This window comes from Hyperolius riggenbachi, chromosome 10 (assembly GCF_040937935.1).
Source record: "Hyperolius riggenbachi isolate aHypRig1 chromosome 10, aHypRig1.pri, whole genome shotgun sequence".
In the NCBI taxonomy this organism is placed as follows: Eukaryota; Metazoa; Chordata; class Amphibia; order Anura; family Hyperoliidae; genus Hyperolius; species Hyperolius riggenbachi.
The window spans coordinates 283,458,185-283,481,481 of NC_090655.1; the positions used below are offsets into that span (position 1 = coordinate 283,458,185).

The 23,297-nt window shown below is 50.3% G+C and overlaps 1 protein-coding gene across 1 annotated transcript in view; it reads right to left on the bottom strand.

Moving 5' to 3' along the window:
* Positions 1–594: 594 nt before the first annotated feature.
* Positions 595–23,297, bottom strand: part of LOC137537258 (oocyte zinc finger protein XlCOF7.1-like) — a 110,426-nt gene continuing 87,723 nt past the window's right edge. Inside the window, exon 16 of the mRNA XM_068259345.1 lies at positions 595–3,242. Within this exon, the coding sequence (XP_068115446.1) occupies positions 1,615–3,242 (1,628 nt within the window). The 3' untranslated portion in view covers positions 595–1,614. The remainder of the gene's footprint in view (positions 3,243–23,297) is intronic.

A 23,297-nucleotide genomic window follows, 5' to 3' on the forward strand; every position in this document is an offset into this window, starting at 1 on the left:
ATATGTGGCTATATTGGTAGATGTCAGTGCTGGGTCTATGAAGACTGCTCAGGTTACATTCACATATTCTGGGCAGGAAATGTATTTATGATGTTTTGCTTACCAATGGCTCGGAACAGGAGCACACGTGTGTCCATATCTTGTGCAATAAATATAACATGTTGTGCACAGACCTGCAAGAGGTGCTTTACACACTAGCATTTATTCTAACAATACTATGTACATTTATCATGGTTGCACCAATACAGACAGCCCATAGACATTAGATGTCAATAGATCCAATTGTTTGCACAAAGACGCTCACAGAAAAAAACGTTTTAGTGACAGGTAACACTTCTATACACAATACTCCTCCCACCTCTGAACAACATGAGGGACACACCCAAAGGAAAAGAGGGGGGAGCAAAATAAAAGAGAAAGGGAACATCCCCCAAAAAATAAGAAAAAGGAAAGACCCTCTGTGAGAAACAATAGTAATAATATAAATATGACACCCATAAATAGGCCATAACACTAGGAGGCAAAAAGCAAGGGCTCAGACCCAAAAACTTATGTGTGTGTGTGTGGGGGGGGGGGGGGGGGGGGGGGGGGGGGGAGTGCAAACTGTGAGGCCAACAGGTGACATTAATAACCAAGTAGACAGCAAACATAGCATTTCTGATAAGCTGGGGGGCACATATATACATGAACACATTAATGCACACACATGCGCACAGAGAGCACCATCTAGTAAACAGTTTAGACAAAAGAAATACCGAGAGCCCAATATAGTGTAGTATGCAAAACAAGGAGTTGGAAATGAAAAGTATATACTGTATATACTCACAAACGTGGGTTACCGCCGTAACCACTGTATAGGCAGGTGAGGAGATTAGACCTGTCCTCACTCAGGATTAAACATCAATCTCTGTAGATAAGGAAAAAATGGGGATCAACCCCTCCACCAGGGGTGGATATTGATAATGTAAGAGTGAACAGAGGTACCAGCAGGATAAAAAGGTACTAAAAGGCTTAAAATCCCTCAAGAGATGGTGGCAGTACTGACATGAGGACACGCCACACTTGTATGAGCCCCCCGTGTATAACCAGCACTAACAATCATTCTAATCATAGAAAAATACAATTGTACTCCAAACTAACAGTTGTGATGAATACAGCACCCTCTGTATTGGGTTAAAACACATCCCAGGGACATTGCACAACCCTTGTTCCCTGTTTCTCTCCAGGGCCAGTTTCATCACTCTGCCTATCTTCCAATAAGGATAGCCTCATCCATGTAGGCGGATCCCACAGCGTCATCTCTCTACACAAAGCGTCATCATGAGAGCAGCTGTGACGTGCCCTGATAAATTACCCTACTGGGACTGGCAGAATAGTGTGGAGAGGAGGACAACTATTGGCCCTCAGCATAGAATTCCCACTGCAGGGCTTGTGATAGGTAGAGGATGACACTGAACCTGAATTTTTCACAAGATTAACATCAAGAAAACTGATTTCTGCAGAGGCCCCCTGAAAATAAGAGAGATTCAGGGAATGCTGTAATTCCCACACTTAACACAAATGCCACACAAGCAGAGATTTGCACTAAAAACATTTTCCACACTCAGCACATGATTAAGGCTTCTCACCAGTGTGAGATCTCTCATGTTTGAAAAGATGTGATTTCCGAGTAAAACGTTTCCCACACTCAGCACAAGAATAGAGCTTCTCACCAGTGTGAGTTCTCTCATGTCTGACAAGGCTGCCTTTATCTCCAAAACATTTCCCACACTCAGCACATGAATAGGGCTTCTCACCAGTGTGAGATCTCTCATGTATAACAAGGCTGCCTTTATCTCCAAAACATTTCCCACACTCAGCACATGAATAGGGCTTCTCACGCGTATGACATCTCTCATGTCTGACAAGGTTTCCTTTATGTCCAAAATATTTCCCACACTCAGCACATGAATAGGGCTTCTCACCAGTGTGATATCTCTCATGTGTGACAAGATGTGATTTACTCACAAAACATTTCCCACACTCAGCACATGAATAGGGCTTCTCACCAGTGTGAGTTCTCTCATGTATGAGAATGCTGCCTTTATCTCCAAAACATTTCCCACACTCAGCACATGAATAGGGCTTCTCACGCGTATGACATCTCTCATGTCTGACAAGGCTTTCTTTCCGTCCAAAACATTTCCCACACTCAGCACATGAATAGGGCTTCTCATCAGTGTGAGATCTCTCATGTATGACCAGATGTGATTTACTTACAAAACATTTCCCACACTCAGCACATGAATAGGGCTTCTCACCAGTGTGCAATCTCTCATGTGCGACAAGATTTGATTTAAGACCAAAACATTTCCCACACTCAGCACATGAATAGGGCTTCTCATCATTGTGAGATCTCTCATGACTGACAAGATGTGATTTCAAAATAAAGCATTTGCCACACTCAGAACATGAATAGGCCTTCTCACCAGTGTGAAATCTCTCATGTGTGACAAGATTTGATTTCTGAGTAAAACATTTCCCACACTCAGCACATGAATATGGCTTCTCACCAGTGTGAGATCTCTCATGAAAGACAAGACTTGATTTATGCCCAAAACATTTCCCACACTCAGAACATGAATAGGGCTTTTCACCAGTGTGAGATCTCTCATGCTGGACAAGGTTTGATTTAAAACCAAACCATTTCCCACACTCAGCACATGAATATGGCTTCTCACCAGTGTGAGCTCTCTCATGAAAGACAAGACTTGATTTACGATCAAAACATTTCCCACACTCAGAACATGAATAGGGCTTTTCACCAGTGTGAGATCTCTCATGTTGGACAAGGTTTGATTTAAGACCAAAACATTTCCCACACTCAGCACATGAATAGGGCTTCTCACCAGTGTGAGATATCACATGTTTGACAAGGCTTTCTTTTTGTCCAAAACATTTCCCACACTCAGCACATGAATAGGGCTTCTCACCAGTGTGAGTTCTCTCATGTCTGACAAGCTGTGATTTCCGTACAAAACATTTCCCACACGTGGAACAGGAATGAGACCTTCCAGCAGGGGGAGAGCTGTGCTGGGTATGAGACCCCTCAGGGTTAGACAGGTGAGAGGAGTCTGGGGGAACATTTGGGGTAACCAGGACATCTGCAGGAGACTCTTGTCCAGTGACATCATCATCCGTTGTACAGTCTGTGGATACAGAGAGACGAGTGTCTGAGAGGTTCCTGATGCCGGGACTCCGCCCTGCAAATAGAGAAACATCATCACTTCCTGTTAGAGAATTCTGAGGGGAAGAGCAATTATCATTAGGGAGGGTCAGTGAGCTGCTGATAATTCCACAATGATGCAGATGGTAAATGGGTCAGATGAAGCATCTGCATTGCTCTGCATATAAGTAGCATATCATTAGGGAGGGTCAGTGAGCTGCTGGTAATTCTAAGTTGTTGCAAAGATAATGCAGATTGGAAATGGGGCAGATGCAGCATCTGTGTATCTCTACATATAATTAGACTATCATATTCACCATCTCAGAGTTACTGGCATGTCACTGACCATCGCTAGTTATCAGCCTGACAGAGAACTGCAGAAGGTTGTGCTCATTACAGGCAGCCAATCACGTAACTTTGCCTTGCATGCACATTTTCTGTATCTTGGAATTTGGGCAATGAAATGAACTTCCTGAAAAATGTGATTAGCTGCATACAATTTGCATGATATTTGCATACAAGTACAGAGTTATTTGGATCTCATTGACCTCCCTACACATAAAGCATTGGCCATACATGGAAAGCAGTAAGTTGTAGAGCTTGCTGAGACAATGGAAGCAATGTGTTACTCCTATATATACAGTACAGCCGTACCTCTCCTCCCATCCTTCAATCCAATGAGGAACCAAACTGCTTCACACTGCAGCTCCTATTGGCCAGATCAGTGGTGACAGGGAAGGGGTGTGACTAGAAATCACTGCCCCCCCCCCCCCCCCCGCACCATTATAACAAACCTGACATGTCCCAACTTTCAAAGTGCACAGAGTTGTGCTTCCTCTTACTCTTCCAGTGCCTCCTCTGCCCCCCCCCCCCACCCACACACACTTATTTCAGTGCCTCCTCTGCCCCTCCCCCCCCCCCCATACACACACTTATTTCAGTGCCTCCTCTGCCCCTCCCCCACCCACACACTTATTTCAGTGCCTCCTCTGCCCCTCCCCCACCCACACACTTATTTTAGTGCCTCCTTTGCCCTCCCCCTTACACACACACACACTTATTTCCAAATCCAAATAAGCTTTATTGGCAGGACCAAATACATTTAGCATTGCCAAAGCAAAACAAAGCATTAACATGGGAGGGGGGATTGTGGGAATAAGGGAAGGATATAGGGAGTTGGGGTATATAGTCCATAGGTGTGTGGATGATGTAAGGGGCAGCATGGGGGACTGGGATATACAGTCCATAGGGGGGTATTGGGGGGGAATACAGTCCATGTGGTATCATGTTCCTCTCAGTTGGTGGCAGGCTGTGACATATCAGGCAGCTATTTGCACGGTTGTTTCCTCCTCCCCCAGTAGGATGTAGAGTTTCCTCTCCTCATCTGTGGAGGTAAAATCCTGGATGTGGTCGGAGAGTCTCTGGAAGTGGACAGTCCTCACTGGTGCATATTTGCTGCAGTGTAGCAGGAAGTGGGCCTCATCCTCCAAGACCTCCTGGTCGCATTGTCTGCACAGTCTCTCCTCCCGGGGCTTCCATGTCTGTCTGTGGCGCCCTGTCTCTATCTCCAGGCTGTGGGCACTCAGGCGGTACAGGCTCAGGGTCTGTCTGTCTTTGTGGTGGTGTAGCCTCTCCAGATATGGGGCCATTGTGTACTCCCTCTGTAGTGATTGGTAGATGGTGAGTTTCTTGGATTTCTTTATATCACTTCTCTATTCCTCCAGCTATTGTTCCTTACAGCTTTCTATAGTCCCTTTTACTTTGGCTTTTGTCAGGCTGGGCTGGCTGCTGATGCTTTGCTTGAGAGCGCATGGTATGGCCTCGCCCCCTGGCTCAGTGAGGCGTTATGGTGGTAAGTGCTGGGGTTGCTGCTCTGTGTATGCGCCCAGTATGAGAGCGCCCTCTGCTGGATAGTCAGCCATAGTGGGAATCTGCCTAGCTCTGCCTGGCAGGCTGAGTTCGAGGTGCTGCGATGGACTTGGAGAAGATACTTGCAGAACTCTAGATGGAAGATTTCCTTTGGGCTGGAGTCCCATTTTGATTGGTCAGGGTAGGTGACCGGGCCCCATACCTCACTACTATAGAGCAGGATTGGGGTGATGATGCTGTCGAATATCTTTACCCAGACTCTCACTGATGGTTTTAGATGGTAAAGCTGTCTTCTGATGGCATAAAATGTTCTGCAGGCTTTTTCTTTTAGGGCCTTTACTTCCGGTTTAAAGCTCCCTGATTGGTTCATCTCCAGCCCCAGGTAGGTGTAGCGGTTGGTGGACGTCAGTGGGGAGCCATTTAATATAAATGAGGTGGGGGTTTTTATTTCCATTCTTCCTCTGGAACACCATCACTTGAGTCTTCTTTGGGTTGATGGGCAGTGTCCATGTGGTGCAGAAACTCTCCAATACTGCCAGGCTATCATGTAGACCCCTCTCTGTTGAGGAGAGCAGCAGGAGGTCATCTGCATACAGCAGGAACTTCACCTCACGGTCATGCAGGAGGAGGCTTGGCGCTGGGGAGGACTCCAGGGCTACAGCCAGTAGGTTAATGTATATGTTAAAGAGTGTTGGGCTCAGACTGCAGCCCTGCCTGACTCCTCGACCCTGCTTGAAGAACGCGCTTCTCTTCCCATCCACTTTCACACTGCATTGGTTCCCAGTATATGAACTCTTGATGACATCATAGGTTCTACCTCCTATTCTGCTCTCTAAGAGTTTTAGGAAAAGGCCTGGGTGCCACACCGAGTCAAACGCCTTCTTAAAATCCACAAAGCAAGCGTGTATTTTGCCGTGTGAGCTGTGGACATGGGTCTTGATGGGGCTGTGCAGTGTGTAGATGTGGTCGGTGGTGCGGTGTATTTGCCGTGTGAGCTGTGGACATGGGTATGATGAGGCTGTGCAGTGTGTAGATGTGGTCGGTGCTGTGGTGTATTTGCCGTGTGAGCTGTGGACATGGATGAGGCTGTGCAGTGTGGAGATGTGGTCGGTGGTGTGGTGTATTTGCCGTGTGAGCTGTGGACATGGGTATGATGAGGCTGTGCAGTGTGTAGATGTGGTCGGTGGTGCAGTGTATTTGCCGTGTGAGCTGTGGACATGGGTCTTGATGAGGCTGTGCAGTGTGTAGATGTGGTCGGTGGTGCGGTGTATTTGCCGTGTGAGCTGTGGACATGGGTATGATGAGGCTGGGCAGTGTGTAGATGTGGTCGGTGGTGTGGTGTATTTGCCGCGTGAGCTGTGGACATGGGTATGATGAGGCTGGGCAGTGTGTAGATGTGGTCAGTGGTGTGGTGTATTTGCCGCGTGAGCTGTGGACAGGAGTATGATGAGGCTGTGCAGTGTGTAGATGTAGTCGGTGGTGCGGTGTATTTGCCGTGTGAGCTGTGGACATGGGTCTTGATGAGGCTGTGCAGTGTGTAGATGTGGTCGGTGGTGCGGTGTATTTGCCGTGTGAGCTGTGGACATGGGTCTTGATGAGGCTGTGCAGTGTGTAGATGAGGTCGGTGGTGCGGTGTATTTGCCGTGTGAGCTGTGGACATGGGTCTTGATGAGGCTGTGCAGTGTGTAGATGTGGTTGGTGGTGTGGTGTATTTGCCGGGTGAGCTGTGGACATGGGTATGATGAGGCTGTGCAGTGTGTAGATGTGGTCAGTGGTGTGGTGTATTTGCCGTGTGAGCTGTGGACATGGGTCTTGACGAGGCTGTGCAGTGTGTAGATGTGGTCGGTGGTGCGGTGTATTTGCCGTGTGAGCTGTGGACATGGGTATGATGAGGCTGTGCAGTGTGTAGATGAGGTCGGTGCTGTGGTGTATTTGCCGTGTGAGCTGTGGACATGGGTATGATGAGGCTGTGCAGTGTGCAGATGTGGTCGGTGCTGTGGTGTATTTGCCGTGTGAGCTGTGGACATGAGTATGATGAGGCTGTGCAGTGTGTAGATGTGGTCGGTGCTGTGGTGTATTTGCCGTGTGAGCTGTGGACATGGATGAGGCTGTGCAGTGTGGAGATGTGGTCGGTGGTGTGGTGTATTTGCCGTGTGAGCTGTGGACATGGGTATGATGAGGCTGTGCAGTGTGTAGATGTGGTCGGTGGTGCAGTGTATTTGCCGTGTGAGCTGTGGACATGGGTCTTGATGAGGCTGTGCAGTGTGTAGATGTGGTCGGTGGTGCGGTGTATTTGCCGTGTGAGCTGTGCACATGGGTATGATGAGGCTGGGCAGTGTGCAGATGTGGTCGGTGGTGTGGTGTATTTGCCGCGTGAGCTGTGGACATGGGTATGATGAGGCTGGGCAGTGTGTAGATGTGGTCAGTGGTGTGGTGTATTTGCCGTGTGAGCAGTGGACATGGGTATGATGAGGCTGTGCAGTGTGTAGATGAGGTCGGTGCTGTGGTGTATTTGCTGTGTGAGCTGTGGACATGGGTATGATGAGGCTGTGCAGTGTGCAGATGTGGTCGGTGGTGCAGTGTATTTGCCGTGTGAGCTGTGGACATGGGTATGATGAGGCTGTGCAGTGTGTAGATGTGGTCGGTGCTGTGGTGTATTTGCCGTGTGAGCTGTGGACATGGGTCTTGACGAGGCTGTGCAGTGTGTAGATGTGGTCGGTGGTGCGGTGTATTTGCCGTGTGAGCTGTGGACATGGGTATGATGAGGCTGTGCAGTGTGTAGATGAGGTCGGTGCTGTGGTGTATTTGCCGTGTGAGCTGTGGACATGGGTATGATGAGGCTGTGCAGTGTGCAGATGTGGTCGGTGGTGCAGTGTATTTGCCGTGTGAGCTGTGGACATGGGTATGATGAGGCTGTGCAGTGTGTAGATGTGGTCGGTGCTGTGGTGTATTTGCCGTGTGAGCTGTGGACATGGGTCTTGATGGGGCTGTGCAGTGTGTAGATGAGGTCGGTGGTGCGGTGTATTTGCCGTGTGAGCTGTGGACATGGGTATGATGAGGCTGTGCAGTGTGTAGATGTGGTCGGTGGTTTGGTGTATTTTCCGCGTGAGCTGTGGACATGGGTCTTGATGAGGCTGTGCAGTGTGTAGATGAGGTCGGTGGTGTGGTGTATTTGCCGTGTGAGCTGTGGACATGGGTATGATGAGGCTGTGCAGTGTGTAGATGTGGTCGGTGGTGTGGTGTATTTGCCGTGTGAGCAGTGGACATGGGTATGATGAGGCTGTGCAGTGTGTAGATGAGGTCGGTGGTGTGGTGTATTTGCCGTGTGAGCAGTGGACATGGGTATGATGAGGCTGGGCAGTGTGGAGAGGTGGTCGGTGGTGTGGTGTATTTGCCGTGTGAGCTGTGGACATGGGTCTTGATGGGGCTGTGCAGTGTGTAGATGAGGTCGGTGGTGCGGTGTATTTGCCGTGTGAGCTGTGGACATGGGTATGATGAGGCTGTGCAGTGTGTAGATGTGGTCGGTGGTTTGGTGTATTTTCCGCGTGAGCTGTGGACATGGGTCTTGATGAGGCTGTGCAGTGTGTAGATGAGGTCGGTGGTGTGGTGTATTTGCCGTGTGAGCTGTGGACATGGGTATGATGAGGCTGTGCAGTGTGTAGATGTGGTCGGTGGTGTGGTGTATTTGCCGTGTGAGCAGTGGACATGGGTATGATGAGGCTGTGCAGTGTGTAGATGAGGTCGGTGGTGTGGTGTATTTGCCGTGTGAGCAGTGGACATGGGTATGATGAGGCTGGGCAGTGTGGAGAGGTGGTCGGTGGTGTGGTGTATTTGCCGTGTGAGCTGTGGACATGGGTATGATGAGGCTGTGCAGTGTGTAGATGAGGTCGGTGCTGTGGTGTATTTGCCGTGTGAGCTGTGGACATGGGTATGATGAGGCTGTGCAGTGTGTAGATGTGGTCGGTGGTGCAGTGTATTTGCCGTGTGAGCTGTGGACATGGGTCTTGATGAGGCTGTGCAGTGTGTAGATGTGGTCGGTGGTGCGGTGTATTTGCCGTGTGAGCTGTGGACATGGGTATGATGAGGCTGTGCAGTGTGCAGATGTGGTCGGTGGTGCAGTGTATTTGCCGTGTGAGCTGTGGACATGGGTATGATGAGGCTGTGCAGTGTGTAGATGTGGTCGGTGCTGTGGTGTATTTGCCGTGTGAGCTGTGGACATGGGTCTTGATGGGGCTGTGCAGTGTGTAGATGAGGTCGGTGGTTTGGTGTATTTTCCGCGTGAGCTGTGGACATGGGTCTTGATGAGGCTGTGCAGTGTGTAGATGAGGTCGGTGGTGTGGTGTATTTGCCGTGTGAGCTGTGGACATGGGTATGATGAGGCTGTGCAGTGTGTAGATGTGGTCGGTGGTGTGGTGTATTTGCCGTGTGAGCAGTGGACATGGGTATGATGAGGCTGTGCAGTGTGTAGATGAGGTCGGTGGTGTGGTGTATTTGCCGTGTGAGCAGTGGACATGGGTATGATGAGGCTGGGCAGTGTGGAGAGGTGGTCGGTGGTGTGGTGTATTTGCCGTGTGAGCTGTGGACATGGGTATGATGAGGCTGTGCAGTGTGTAGATGAGGTCGGTGGTGTGGTGTATTTGCCGTGTGAGCAGTGGACATGGGTATGATGAGGCTGGGCAGTGTGGAGAGGGGGTCGGTGGTGTGGTGTATTTGCCGTGTGAGCTGTGGACATGGGTATGATGAGGCTGGGCAGTGTGTAGATGTGGTCGGTGCTGTGGTGTATTTGCCGTGTGAGCTGTGGACATGGGTCTTGATGGGGCTGTGCAGTGTGTAGATGTGGTCAGTGGTGTGGTGTATTTGCCGTGTGAGCTGTGGACATGGGTATGATAAGGCTGTGCAGTGTGTAGATGTGGTCGGTGGTGTGGTGTATTTGCCGTGTGAGCTGTGGACATGGGTATGATGAGGCTGTGCAGTGTGTAGATGTGGTCGGTGGTGTGGTGTATTTGCCGTGTGAGCTGTGGACATGGGTATGATGAGGCTGTGCAGTGTGTAGATGTGGTCGGTGCTGTGGTGTATTTGCCGTGTGAGCTGTGGACATGGGTCTTGATGGGGCTGTGCAGTGTGTAGATGAGGTCGGTGGTGCGGTGTATTTGCCGCGTGAGCTGTGGACATGGGTCTTGATGAGGCTGTGCAGTATGTAGATGTGGTCGGTTGTGCGGTGGTTTGGCATGAACCCGGCTTGGCTTTTGCTGAGTACGTCCTGCTGTGTGAGGAAAGAGAGGATCCTTTTATTTCAGTGCCTCCTCTGCCCCTCCCTCCACACTTATATCAGTGCCTCCTCTGCCCCCCCACCCCCCTCACACACACACGCTAATTTCAGTGCCTCCTCTGTAGATGTGTGAGAGCCCCTTTATACGCCTCCTGTGTGACTACCAGGCATTCTACTCCCTTTAAAGAAAATCTTATTATTTTTTAGTCATCACATCACACAGGTAGGTTCACACTTAGGCTGGGTCACATTTGAGCTGGAACAAAAATTTGCCTTCTCAAAACAGAAGATATTTGTGATAATTCAGGTTGGAGTGAGCATATGTCATCTCCCACAATGCATCACTGCTGAATATGCATATTGTCTCTTTGTTGTCTCTGAAATCTAAAGACACACCCAGAACTGCTGAAATGCAGTGATGTGTTAACTTGTTTTAGCTTTCTGGGACAACAAAGGAGTGATTTGGATATTCAACAGTGGTGCATTGTGGGATGCCTCAAATGCTCACTCCAACCTGAATAATCACAAATACCTTCTGTTTCGAGAAGACACATTTCTGTTTAGCATAGCATTTTAGTAAGAGAGCTTTTTGGTCCTTTGTAGCCCCTTACACTCTCCTGGGAGATGTGGTTCACCATGAGCTTGCTGGGCAATCTGTAAATGTGAGTTGGAGTAACAGGAGGACAGCGGAAGTGATGTAACATGTGCTGTGACTTCCCGTCCTTGTCATGGCTGTCTATGCAACGTCTGATTTCTGTCACTGCGATGGGCACAGCATACATCTCCAAACTACTGATGGACGAACATCGCGAATGAACGTTCAGGGACTATTCACTAACGCTTCTGCAAATGTCCACAAACCGAATGTTCGCGGTGGACCCCACTGACTTTACTGGCAGGTGAACTTCAAAAACCTTCAGGGCCTATTTACAGCCACAATTTCCTTTGAAAAGGAGCCAAAACTATTCAAAAACCCCGGCAGTAGCATGACAGAGGGGGATAAATGACAAAACCCCAGCAGTGGCATGACAGAGGGGGATAAATGACAAAATCCCGGCAGTGGCATGACAGAGGGGGATAAATGACAAAACCCCGGCAGTGGCATGACAGAGGGGGATAAATGACAAAAACCCGGCAGGGGCATGACAGAGGGGGATAAATGACAAAAACCCCGACAGTGGCATGACAGAGGGGGATAAATGACAAAACCCCGGCAGTGGCATGACAGAGGGGGATAAATGACAAAACCCCGGCAGTGGCATGACAGAGGGGGATAAATGACAAAACCCCGGCAGTGATATGACAGAGGGGGATAAATGACAAAACCCCGGCAGTGGCATGACAGAGGGGGATAAATGACAAAACCCCGGCAGTGGCATGACAGAGGGGGATAAATGACAAAACCCCGGTAGTGGCATGACAGAGGGGCATAAATGACAAAAACCCCGACAGTGGCATGACAGAGGGGAATGAATGACAAAACCCCGGCAGTGGCATGACAGAGGGGGATAAATGACAAAACCCCAGCAGTGGCATGACAGAGGGGGATACATGACAAAACCCCGGCAGTGGCATGACAGAGGGGGATAAATGACAAAACCCCGGCAGTGGCATGACAGAGGGGGATAAATGACAAAACCCCGGCAGTGGCATGACAGAGGGGGATAAATGACAAAACCCCGGCAGTGGCATGAAAGAGGGGGATAAATGACAAAACCCCGGCAGTGGCATGACAGAGGGGGATAAATGACAAAACCCCGGCAGTGGCATGACAGAGGGGGATAAATGACAAAACCCCGGCAGTGGCATGACAGAGGGGGATAAATGACAAAACCCCGGCAGTGGCATGACAGAGGGGGATAAATGACAAAACCCCGGCAGTGGCATGACAGAGGGGGATAAATGACAAAACCCCGGCAGTGGCATGACAGAGGGGGATAAATGACAAAACCACGGCAGTGGCATGACAGAGGGGGACAAATGACAAAACCCCGGCAGCGGCATGACAGAGGGGGATAAATGACAGAAACCCCGGCAGTGGCATGACAGAGGGGGATAAATGACAAAACCCCGGCAGTGGCATGACAGAGGGGGATAAATGACAAAACCCCGGCAGTGGCATGACAGAGGGGGATAAATGACAAAACCCCGGCAGTGGCGTGACAGAGGGGGATAAATGACAAAAACGCCGGCATAGACCTACCTAATTTTTAAAGTACACTGCAGTCACAAAATATGCCACTTGTGCAGTGTGGGCCTAACACTGCACTACAAGCTCCACAGTGATGTGAAAGGCTTTGTGTGACAAGGTCAGGTGACACAATCTTTTCAGTACAACACAGCCACTTAATCACTACATAAGCACTAGGGATGGGACAACGAATCCTGCGAATCCCTCGAATTTTGGGAAATATTCAGAATTCTAATCCTGACGCCATTTACCGCTCACCGAATCCTGACGCTGCGTCCTCGTGCATCCACCGCTTGTCCTCCTCCGTCTCCTCCATGCCTCCTCCGCTCACCCCCCGCATAAAAGTACCTGCTCACCTATCCAGAGCGGAGCTCGGAGCGGCAGACCTCACGCTTACTTCCATGTTCCTCCTAGTAACCTGCTTTTACTAACGCGTCATCAGTAAAAGCCAGTCTAGCCACTAGGGGGAACAGGGAAGAGGTCTGCCGCTCTGCGCTCCACGCTGGAGGTGAGCGGGTACTTATTTATGCAGAGGAGGTGAGCGGAGGAGGACACGGGGGAAGGGGGTGATGGGCACGGGGCTACCTATACTGAAGGCACATATACCCTGCTACCTATACTGAAGGCACATATACCCTGCTACCTATACTGAAGGCACATATACCCTGCTACCTATACTGAAGGCACATATACCCTGCTACCTATACTGAAGGCACATATACCCTGCTACCTATACCGAAGGCACATATACCCTGCTACCTATACTGAAGGCACATATACCCTGCTACTTATACTGAAGGCACATATTCCCAGCTACCTATACTAAAGGCCCATATACCCAGCTACCTATACTGAGGCTCCTACACCTACACCTTGCAACCTATACTGAGGTTCCTATACCTTGCAACCTATACTGAGGTTCCTATACCTTGCAACCTATACTGAAGGCACATATACCATGGTACATATACTGATATCTTGCTAGCTATACCGAATGCATCTATACTTAGCTAGCTATACTGAAGGCTCCTATACCTAGCTTCCCATACTGAAGGCACATATAATCTTGCTACCTATACCGAAGGCACATATACACCTTGCTACCTATACTGAGGTTCATATACACCTTGCTACCAATACTGAAGGCACCCACATCGTGTTAGCTATACTGAAGGCACCTTTACCCTGCTACCTATACTGAAGGAACCCATATCTTGCTAGCTATACTGAAGGCCCCTTTACCTAGCTACCTATACTGTGGGCACCTATGCCTGGGTACCTATGCTGCAGGCAACTATACCATGATTGCACAATTCTTATGTGCAGGATTCGCTAGATTCGTCATTCAAAAGGATCAAGAAATTTGAAAACCTGTTTAGATTCAGATTCGAAGAAATTGTGGATTTGTCCCATCCCTACTAAGCACAGTGATGGGCTGTAACAGTGACACAGCCACACACTACACTACACTACACAGGTGATGTATATAAGCTACACACCGCAGCACAAACAACAACAAAAACAGCAGGATCAGTCATCTAAAGGACTTTAGGGGTCCCTCCCTAGTTGGTGATCTGCAAGGAGCAGAACACCTATGGAAGCAGCTACACAGCACTGGATAACACAGAACATTGTCAGCAAGCTATCTCTCTGTCCCTCAGTCAACGGCATAGCTCTCCCTACACTGACTCCAGGCACACAGCTACACAGCACTGGATTACATAGAGAACACCTATCCCTATCTGTCCCTCAGTCAGTAGCACCGCTCTCCCTACACTGACTCCAGGCACACAGCTACACTGCACTGGATTACATAGAGAGCACCTATCTCTATCTGTCCCTCAGCAGCACAGCTCTCCCTACACTGACTCCAGGCACACAGCTACACAGCACTGGATTACATAGAGAACACCTATCTCTATCTGTCCCTCAGTCAGCAGCACAGCTCTCCCTACACTGACTCCAGGCACACAGCTACACTGCACTGGATTACATAGAGAGCACCTATCTCTATCTGTCCCTCAGCAGCACAGCTCTCCCTACACTGACTCCAGGCACACAGCTACACTGCACTGGGTTACATAGAGAACACCTATCTCTATCTGTCTCTCAGCAGCACAGCTCTCCCTACACTGACTCCAGGCACACAGCTACACAGCACTGGATTACATAGAGAACACCTATCTCTATCTGTCTCTCAACAGCACAGCTCTCCCTACACTGACTCCAGGCACAGCGCTACACAGCACTGGATTACATAGAGAGCACCTATCTCTATCTGTCCCTCAGTCAGCAGCACAGCTCTCCCTACACTGACTCCAGGCACACAGCTACACAGCACTGGATTACATAGAGAACACCTATCTCTATCTGTCCCTCAGTCAGCAGCACAGCTCTCCCTACACTGACTCCAGGAACACAGCTACACAGCACTGGATACGTAGAGAGCACCTATCTCTATCTGTCTCTCAGCAGCACAGCTCTCCCTACATTGACTCCAGACACACAGCACACAGCACTGGATTATAGAGAACACCTATCTCTATCTGTCCCTCAGTCAGCAGCACAGCTCTCCCTACACTGACTCCAGGCACACAGCTACACAGCACTGGGTTACATAGAGAACACCTATCTCTATCTGTCCCTCAGCAGCACAGCTCCCCCTACACTGACTCCAGGCACACAGCTACACAGCACTGGATTACATAGAGAACACCTATCTCTATCTGTCCCTCAGCAGCACAGCTCTCCCTACACTGACTCCAGGCACACAGCTACACAGCACTGGATTACGTAGAGAGCACCTATCTCTATCTGTCTCTCAGCAGCACAGCTCTCCCTACATTGACTCCAGACACACAGCACACAGCACTGGATTATAGAGAACACCTATCTCTATCTGTCCCTCAGTCAGCAGCACAGCTCTCCCTACACTGACTCCAGGCACACAGCTACACAGCACTGGGTTACATAGAGAACACCTATCTCTATCTGTCCCTCAGTCAGCAGCACAGCTCTCCCTACACTGACTCCAGGCACACAGCTACACAGCACTGGATTACATAGAGAACACCTATCTCTATCTGTCCCTCAGTCAGCACAGCTCTCCCTACACTGACTCCAGGCACACAGCTACACAGCACTGGGTTACATAGAGAACACCTATCTCTATCTGTCCCTCAGTCAGCAGCACAGCTCTCCCTACACTGACTCCAGGCACACAGCTACACAGCACTGGATTACATAGAGATCACCTATCTCTATCTGTCCCTCAGCAGCATAGCTCTCCCTACACTGACTCCAGGCACACAGCTACACAGCACTGGGTTACATAGAGAACACCTATCTCTATCTGTCCCTCAGTCAGCAGCACAGCTCTCCCTACACTGACTCCAGGCACACAGCTACACAGCACTGGATTACATAGAGAACACCTATCTCTATCTGTCCCTCAGCAGCACAGCTCTCCCTACACTGACTCCAGGCACACAGCTACACAGCACTGGATTACATAGAGAACACCTATCTCTATCTGTCCCTCAGTCAGCAGCACAGCTCTCCCTACACTGACTGAAGGCACACAGCTACACAGCACTGGATTACATAGAGAGCACCTATCTCTATCTGTCCCTCAGTCAGCACAGCTCTCCCTACACTGACTCCAGGCACACAGCTACACAGCACTGGGTTACATAGAGAGCACCTATCTCTATCTGTCCCTCAGTCAGCAGCACAGCTCTCCCTACACTGACTGAAGGCACACAGCTACACAGCACTGGGTTACATAGAGAACACCTATCTCTATATGTCCCTCAGCAGCACAGCTCTCCCCTACACTGACTCCAGGCACACAGCTACACAGCACTGGGTTACATAGAGAACACCTATCTCTATCTGTCCCTCAGTCAGCAGCACAGCTCTCCCTACACTGACTCCAGGCACACAGCTACACAGCACTGGATTACATAGAGAACACCTATCTCTATCTGTCCCTCAGTCAGCAGCACAGCTCTCCCTACACTGACTGAAGGCACACAGCTACACAGCACTGGATTACATAGAGAGCACCTATCTCTATCTGTCCCTCAGTCAGCACAGCTCTCCCTACACTGACTCCAGGGACACAGCTACACAGCACTGGGTTACATAGAGAACACCTATCTCTATCTGTCCCTCAGCAGCACAGCTCTCCCTACACTGACTCCAGGCACACAGCTACACTGCACTGGATTACATAGAGAACACCTATCTCTATCTGTCCCTCAGCAGCACAGCTCTCCCTACACTGACTCCAGGCACACAGCTACACAGCACTGGGTTACATAGAGAACTCCTATCTCTATCTGTCCCTCAGCAGCAGCACAGCTCTCCCTACACTGACTCCAGGCACACAGCTACACAGCACTGGATTACATAGAGAGCACCTATCTCTATCTGTCTCTCAGCAGCACAGCTCTCACTACACTGACCCCAGGCACACAGCTACACAGCACTGGATTACATAGAGAACACCTATCTCTATCTGTCCCTCAGTCAGCAGCACAGCTCTCCCTACACTGACTCCAGGCACACAGCTACACAGCACTGGATTACATAGAGAACACCGATCTCTATCTGTCCCTCAGCAGCACAGCTCTCCCTACACTGACTCCAGGCACACAGCTACACTGCACTGGGTTACATAGAGAACACCTATCTCTATCTGTCCGTCAGCAGCACAGCTCTCCCTACACTGACTCCAGGCACACAGCTACACAGCACTGGGTTACATAGAGAGCACCTATCTCTATCTGTCCCTCAGTCAGCACAGCTCTCCCTACACTGACTCCAGGCACACAGCTACACAGCACTGGATTACATAGAGAACACCTATCTCTATCTGTCCCTCAGTCAGCAGCACAGCTCTCCCTACAGTGACTCCAGGCACACAGCTACACAGCACTGGATTACATAGAGAACACCTATCTCTATCTGTCCCTCAGTCAGCAGCACAGCTCTCCCTACACTGACTCCAGGCACACAGCTACACAGCACTGGGTTACATAGAGAACACCTATCTCTATCTGTCCCTCAGCAGCACAGCTCTCCCTACACTGACTCCAGGCACACAGCTACACTGCACTGGGTTACATAGAGAACACCTATCTCTATCTGTCCCTCAGTCAGCAGCACAGCTCTCCCTACACTGACTCCAGGCACACAGCTACACAGCACTGGATTACATAGAGAACACCTATCTCTATCTGTCCCTCAGTCAGCAGCACAGCTCTCCCTACACTGACTCCAGGCACACAGCTACACAGCACTGGATTACATAGAGAACACCTATCTCTATCTGTCCCTCAGTCAGCAGCACAGCTCTCCCTACACTGACTCCAGGCACACAGCTACACAGCACTGGATTACATAGAGAACACCTATCTCTATCTGTCCCTCAGTCAGCAGCACAGCTCTCCCTACACTGACTCCAGGCACACAGCTACACAGCACTGGATTACATAGAGAACACCTATCTCTATCTGTCCCTCAGTCAGCAGCACAGCTCTCCCTACACTGACTCCAGGCACACAGCTACACAGCACTGGATTACATAGAGAACACCTATCTCTATCTGTCCCTCAGTCAGCAGCACAGCTCTCCCTACACTGACTCCAGGCACACAGCTACACAGCACTGGGTTACATAGAGAGCACCTATCTCTATCTGTCCCTCAGTCAGCACAGCTCTCCCTACACTGACTCCAGGCACACAGCTACACAGCACTGGATTACATAGAGAACACCTATCTCTATCTGTCCCTCAGTCAGCAGCACAGCTCTCCCTACAGTGACTCCAGGCACACAGCTACACAGCACTGGATTACATAGAGAACACCTATCTCTATCTGTCCCTCAGTCAGCAGCACAGCTCTCCCTACACTGACTCCAGGCACACAGCTACACAGCACTGGGTTACATAGAGAACACCTATCTCTATCTGTCCCTCAGCAGCACAGCTCTCCCTACACTGACTCCAGGCACACAGCTACACAGCACTGGATTACATAGAGAACACCTATCTCTATCTGTCCCTCAGTCAGCAGCATAGCTCTCCCTACACTGACTCCAGGCACACAGCTACACAGCACCGGGTTACATAGAGAGCACCTATCTCTATCTGTGCCTCAGCAGCACAGCTCTCCCTACACTGACTCCAAGCACACAGCTACACAGCACTGGATTACATAGAGAACACCTATCTCTATCTGTCCCTCAGTCAGCAGCATAGCTCTCCCTACACTGACTCCAGGCACACAGCTACACAGCACTGGGTTACATAGAGACCATCTATCTCTATCTGTCCCTCAGCAGCACAGCTCTCCCTACACTGACTCCAGGCACACAGCTACACAGCACTGGATTACATAGAGAACACCTATCTCTATCTGTCCCTCAGCAGCACAGCTCTCCCTACACTGACTCCAGGCACACAGCTACACAGCACTGGGTTACATAGAGAGCACCTATCTCTATCTGTCCCTCAGTCAGCACAGCTCTCCCTACACTGACTCCAGGCACACAGCTACACAGCACTGGGTTACATAGAGAGCACCTATCTCTATCTGTCTCTCAGCAGCACAGCTCTCCCTACACTGACTCCAGGCACACAGCTACACAGCACTGGATTACATAGAGAACACCTATCTCTATCTGTCCCTCAGCAGCACAGCTCTCCCTACACTGACTCCAGGCACACAGCTACACAGCACTGGGTTACATAGAGAACACCTATCTCTATCTGTCCCTCAGCAGCACAGCTCTCCCTACACTGACTCCAGGCACACAGCTACACAGCACTGGGTTACATAGAGAGCACCTATCTCTATCTGTCCCTCAGTCAGCAGCACAGCTCTCCCTACACTGACTCCAGGCACACAGCTACACAGCACTGGATTACATAGAGAACACCTATCTCTATCTGTCCCTCAGTCAGCAGCATAGCTCTCCCTACACTGACTCCAGGCACACAGCTACACAGCACTGGGTTACATAGAGAACACCTATCTCTATCTGTCCCTCAGCAGCACAGCTCTCCCTACACTGACCCCAGGCACACAGCTACACAGCACTGGGTTACATAGAGAACACCTATCTCTATCTGTCCCTCAGCAGCACAGCTCTCCCTACACTGACTCCAGGCACACAGCTACACAGCACTGGGTTACATAGAGAACACCTATCTCTATCTGTCCCTCAGTCAGCAGCACAGCTCTCCCTACACTGACTCCAGGCACACAGCTACACTGCACTGGGTTACATAGAGAACACCTATCTCTATCTGTCCCTCAGTCAGCAGCACAGCTCCCCCTACACTAACTCCAGGCACACAGCTACACAGCACTGGATTACATAGAGAACTCCTATCTCTATCTGCCCCTCAGCAGCACAGCTCTCCCTACACTGACTCCAGGCAAACAGCTACACAGCACTGGATTACATAGAGAACACCTATCTCTACCTGTCCCTCAGTCAGCATAGCTCTCCCTACACTGACTCCAGCACACAGCTACACAGCACTGGATTACATAGAGAACACCTATCTCTATCTGTCCCTCAGTCAGCAGCACAGCTCTCCCTACACTGAGCCCAGGCACACAGCTACACAGCACTGGATTACATAGAGAACACCTATCTCTATCTGTCCCTCAGCAGCACAGCTCTCCCTACACTGACTCCAGGCACACAGCTACACAGCACTGGGTTACATAGAGAACACCTATCTCTATCTGTCCCTCAGTCAGCAGCATACCTCACCCTACACTGACTCCAGGCACACAGCTACACAGCACTGGGTTACATAGAGAGCACCTATCTCTATCTGTCCCTCAGCAGCACAGCTCTCCCTACACTGACTCCAGGCACACAGCTACACAGCACTGGATTACATAGAGAACACCTATCTCTATCTGTCCCTCAGCAGCACAGCTCTCCCTACACTGACTCCAGGCACACAGCTACACAGCACTGGGTTACATAGAGAGCACCTATCTCTATCTGTCCCTCAGCAGCACAGCTCCCCCTACACTGACTCCAGGGACACAGCTACACAGCACTGGATTACATAGAGAGCACCTATCTCTATCTGTCCCTCAGCAGCACAGCTCTCCCTACACTGACTCCAGGCACACAGCTACACAGCACTGGGTTACATAGAGAACACCTATCTCTATCTGTCCCTCAGTCAGCAGCACAGCTCTCCCTACACTGACCCCAGGCACACAGCTACACAGCACTGGGTTACATAGAGAGCACCTATCTCTATCTGTCCCTCAGTAGCACAGCTCTCCCTACACTGACTCCAGGCACACAGCTACACTGCACTGGATTACATAGAGAACACCTATCTCTATCTGTCCCTCAGTCAGCAGCACAGCTCTCCCTACACTGACTCCAGGCACACAACTACACAGCACTGGATTACATAGAGAGCACCTATCTCTATCTGTCCCTCAGTCAGCAGCACAGCTCTCCCTACACTGACTCCAGGCACACAGCTACACAGCACTGGATTACATAGAGAACACCTATCTCTATCTGTCCCTCAGTCAGCAGCATAGCTCTCCCTACACTGACTCCAGGCACACAGCTACACAGCACTGGGTTACATAGAGAACACCTATCTCTATCTGTCCCTCAGCAGCACAGCTCTCCCTACACTGACTCCAGGCACACAGCTACACAGCACTGGATTACATAGAGAGCACCTATCTCTATCTGTCCCTCAGTCAGCAGCACAGCTCTCCCTACACTGACTCCAGGCACACAGCTACACAGCACTGGGTTACATAGAGAACACCTATCTCTATCTGTCCCTCAGCAGCACAGCTCCCCCTACACTGACTCCAGGCACACAGCTACACAGCACTGGGTTACATAGAGAACACCTATCTCTATCTGTCCCCCAGTGAGCAGCACAGCTCTCCTTACACTGACTCCAGGCACACAGCTACACAGCACTGGATTACATAGAGAACACCTATCTCTATCTGTCCCTCAGCAGCACAGCTCTCCCTACACTGACCCCAGGCACACAGCTACACAGCACTGGGTTACATAGAGAGCACCTATCTCTATCTGTCCCTCAGTCAGCAGCACAGCTCTCACTACACTGACTCCAGGCACACAGCTACACAGCACTGGGTTACATAGAGAACACCTATCTCTATCTGTCCCTCAGCAGCACAGCTCTCCCTACACTGACCCCAGGCACACAGCTACACTGCACTGGATTACATAGAGAGCACCTATCTCTATCTGTCCCTCAGTCAGCAGCACAGCTCTCCCTACACTGACTCCAGGCACACAGCTACACAGCACTGGGTTACATAGAGAGCACCTATCTCTATCTGTCCCTCAGCAGCACAGCTCTCCCTACACTGACTCCAGGCACACAGCTACACTGCACTGGATTACATAGAGAACACCTATCTCTATCTGTCCCTCAGCAGCACAGCTCTCCCTACACTGACCCCAGGCACACAGCTACACAGCACTGGGTTACATAGAGAGCACCTATCTCTATCTGTCCCTCAGTCAGCAGCACAGCTCTCCCTACACTGACTCCAGGCACACAGCTACACAGCACTGGGTTACATAGAGAGCACCTATCTCTATCTGTCCCTCAGTCAGCAGCATAGCTCTCCCTACACTGACTCCAGGGACACAGCTACACAGCACTGGGCTACATAGCCCAGGCAGCACAGCTCTCCCTACACTGACTCCAGGCACACAGCTACACAGCACTGGATTACATAGAGAACACCTATCTATATCTGTCCCTCAGTCAGCACAGCTCTCCCTACACTGACTCCAGGCACAGCGCTACACAGCACTGGGTTACATAGAGAACACCTATCTCTATCTGTCCCTCAGTCAGCAGCATAGCTCTCCCTACACTGACTCCAGGCACAGCGCTACACAGCACTGGGTTACATAGAGAACACCTATCTCTATCTGTCCCTCAGCAGCACAGCTCTCCCTACACTGACCCCAGGCACACAGCTACACAGCACTGGGTTACATAGAGAACACCTATCTCTATCTGTCCCTCAGCAGCACAGCTCCCCCTACACTGACTCCAGGCACACAGCTACACAGCACTGGGTTACATAGAGAGCACCTATCTCTATCTGTCCCTCAGTCAGCAGCACAGCTCTCCCTACACTGACTCCAGGCACACAGCTACACAGCACTGGATTACATAGAGAACACCTATCTATATCTGTCCCTCAGTCAGCACAGCTCTCCCTACACTGACTCCAGGCACACAGCTACACAGCACTGGATTACATAGAGAACACCTATCTCTGTCTGTCCCTCAGTCAGCAGCACAGCTCTTCCTACACTGACTCCAGGCACACAGCTACACAGCACTGGGTTACATAGAGAACACCTATCTCTATCTGTCCCTCAGTCAGCAGCACAACTCTCCCTACACTGACTCCAGGAACACAGCTACACAGCACTGGATTACATAGAGAACACCTATCCCTATCTGTCCCTCAGCAGCACAGCTCTCCCTACACTGACCCCAGGCACACAGCTACACAGCACTGGATTACATAGAGAACACCTATCTCTATCTGTCCCTCAGCAGCACAGCTCCCCCTACACTGACTCCAGGCACACAGCTACACAGCACTGGATTACATAGAGAACACCTATCTCTATCTGTCCCTCAGCAGCAGCACAGCTCTCCCTACACTGACTCCAGGCACACAGCTA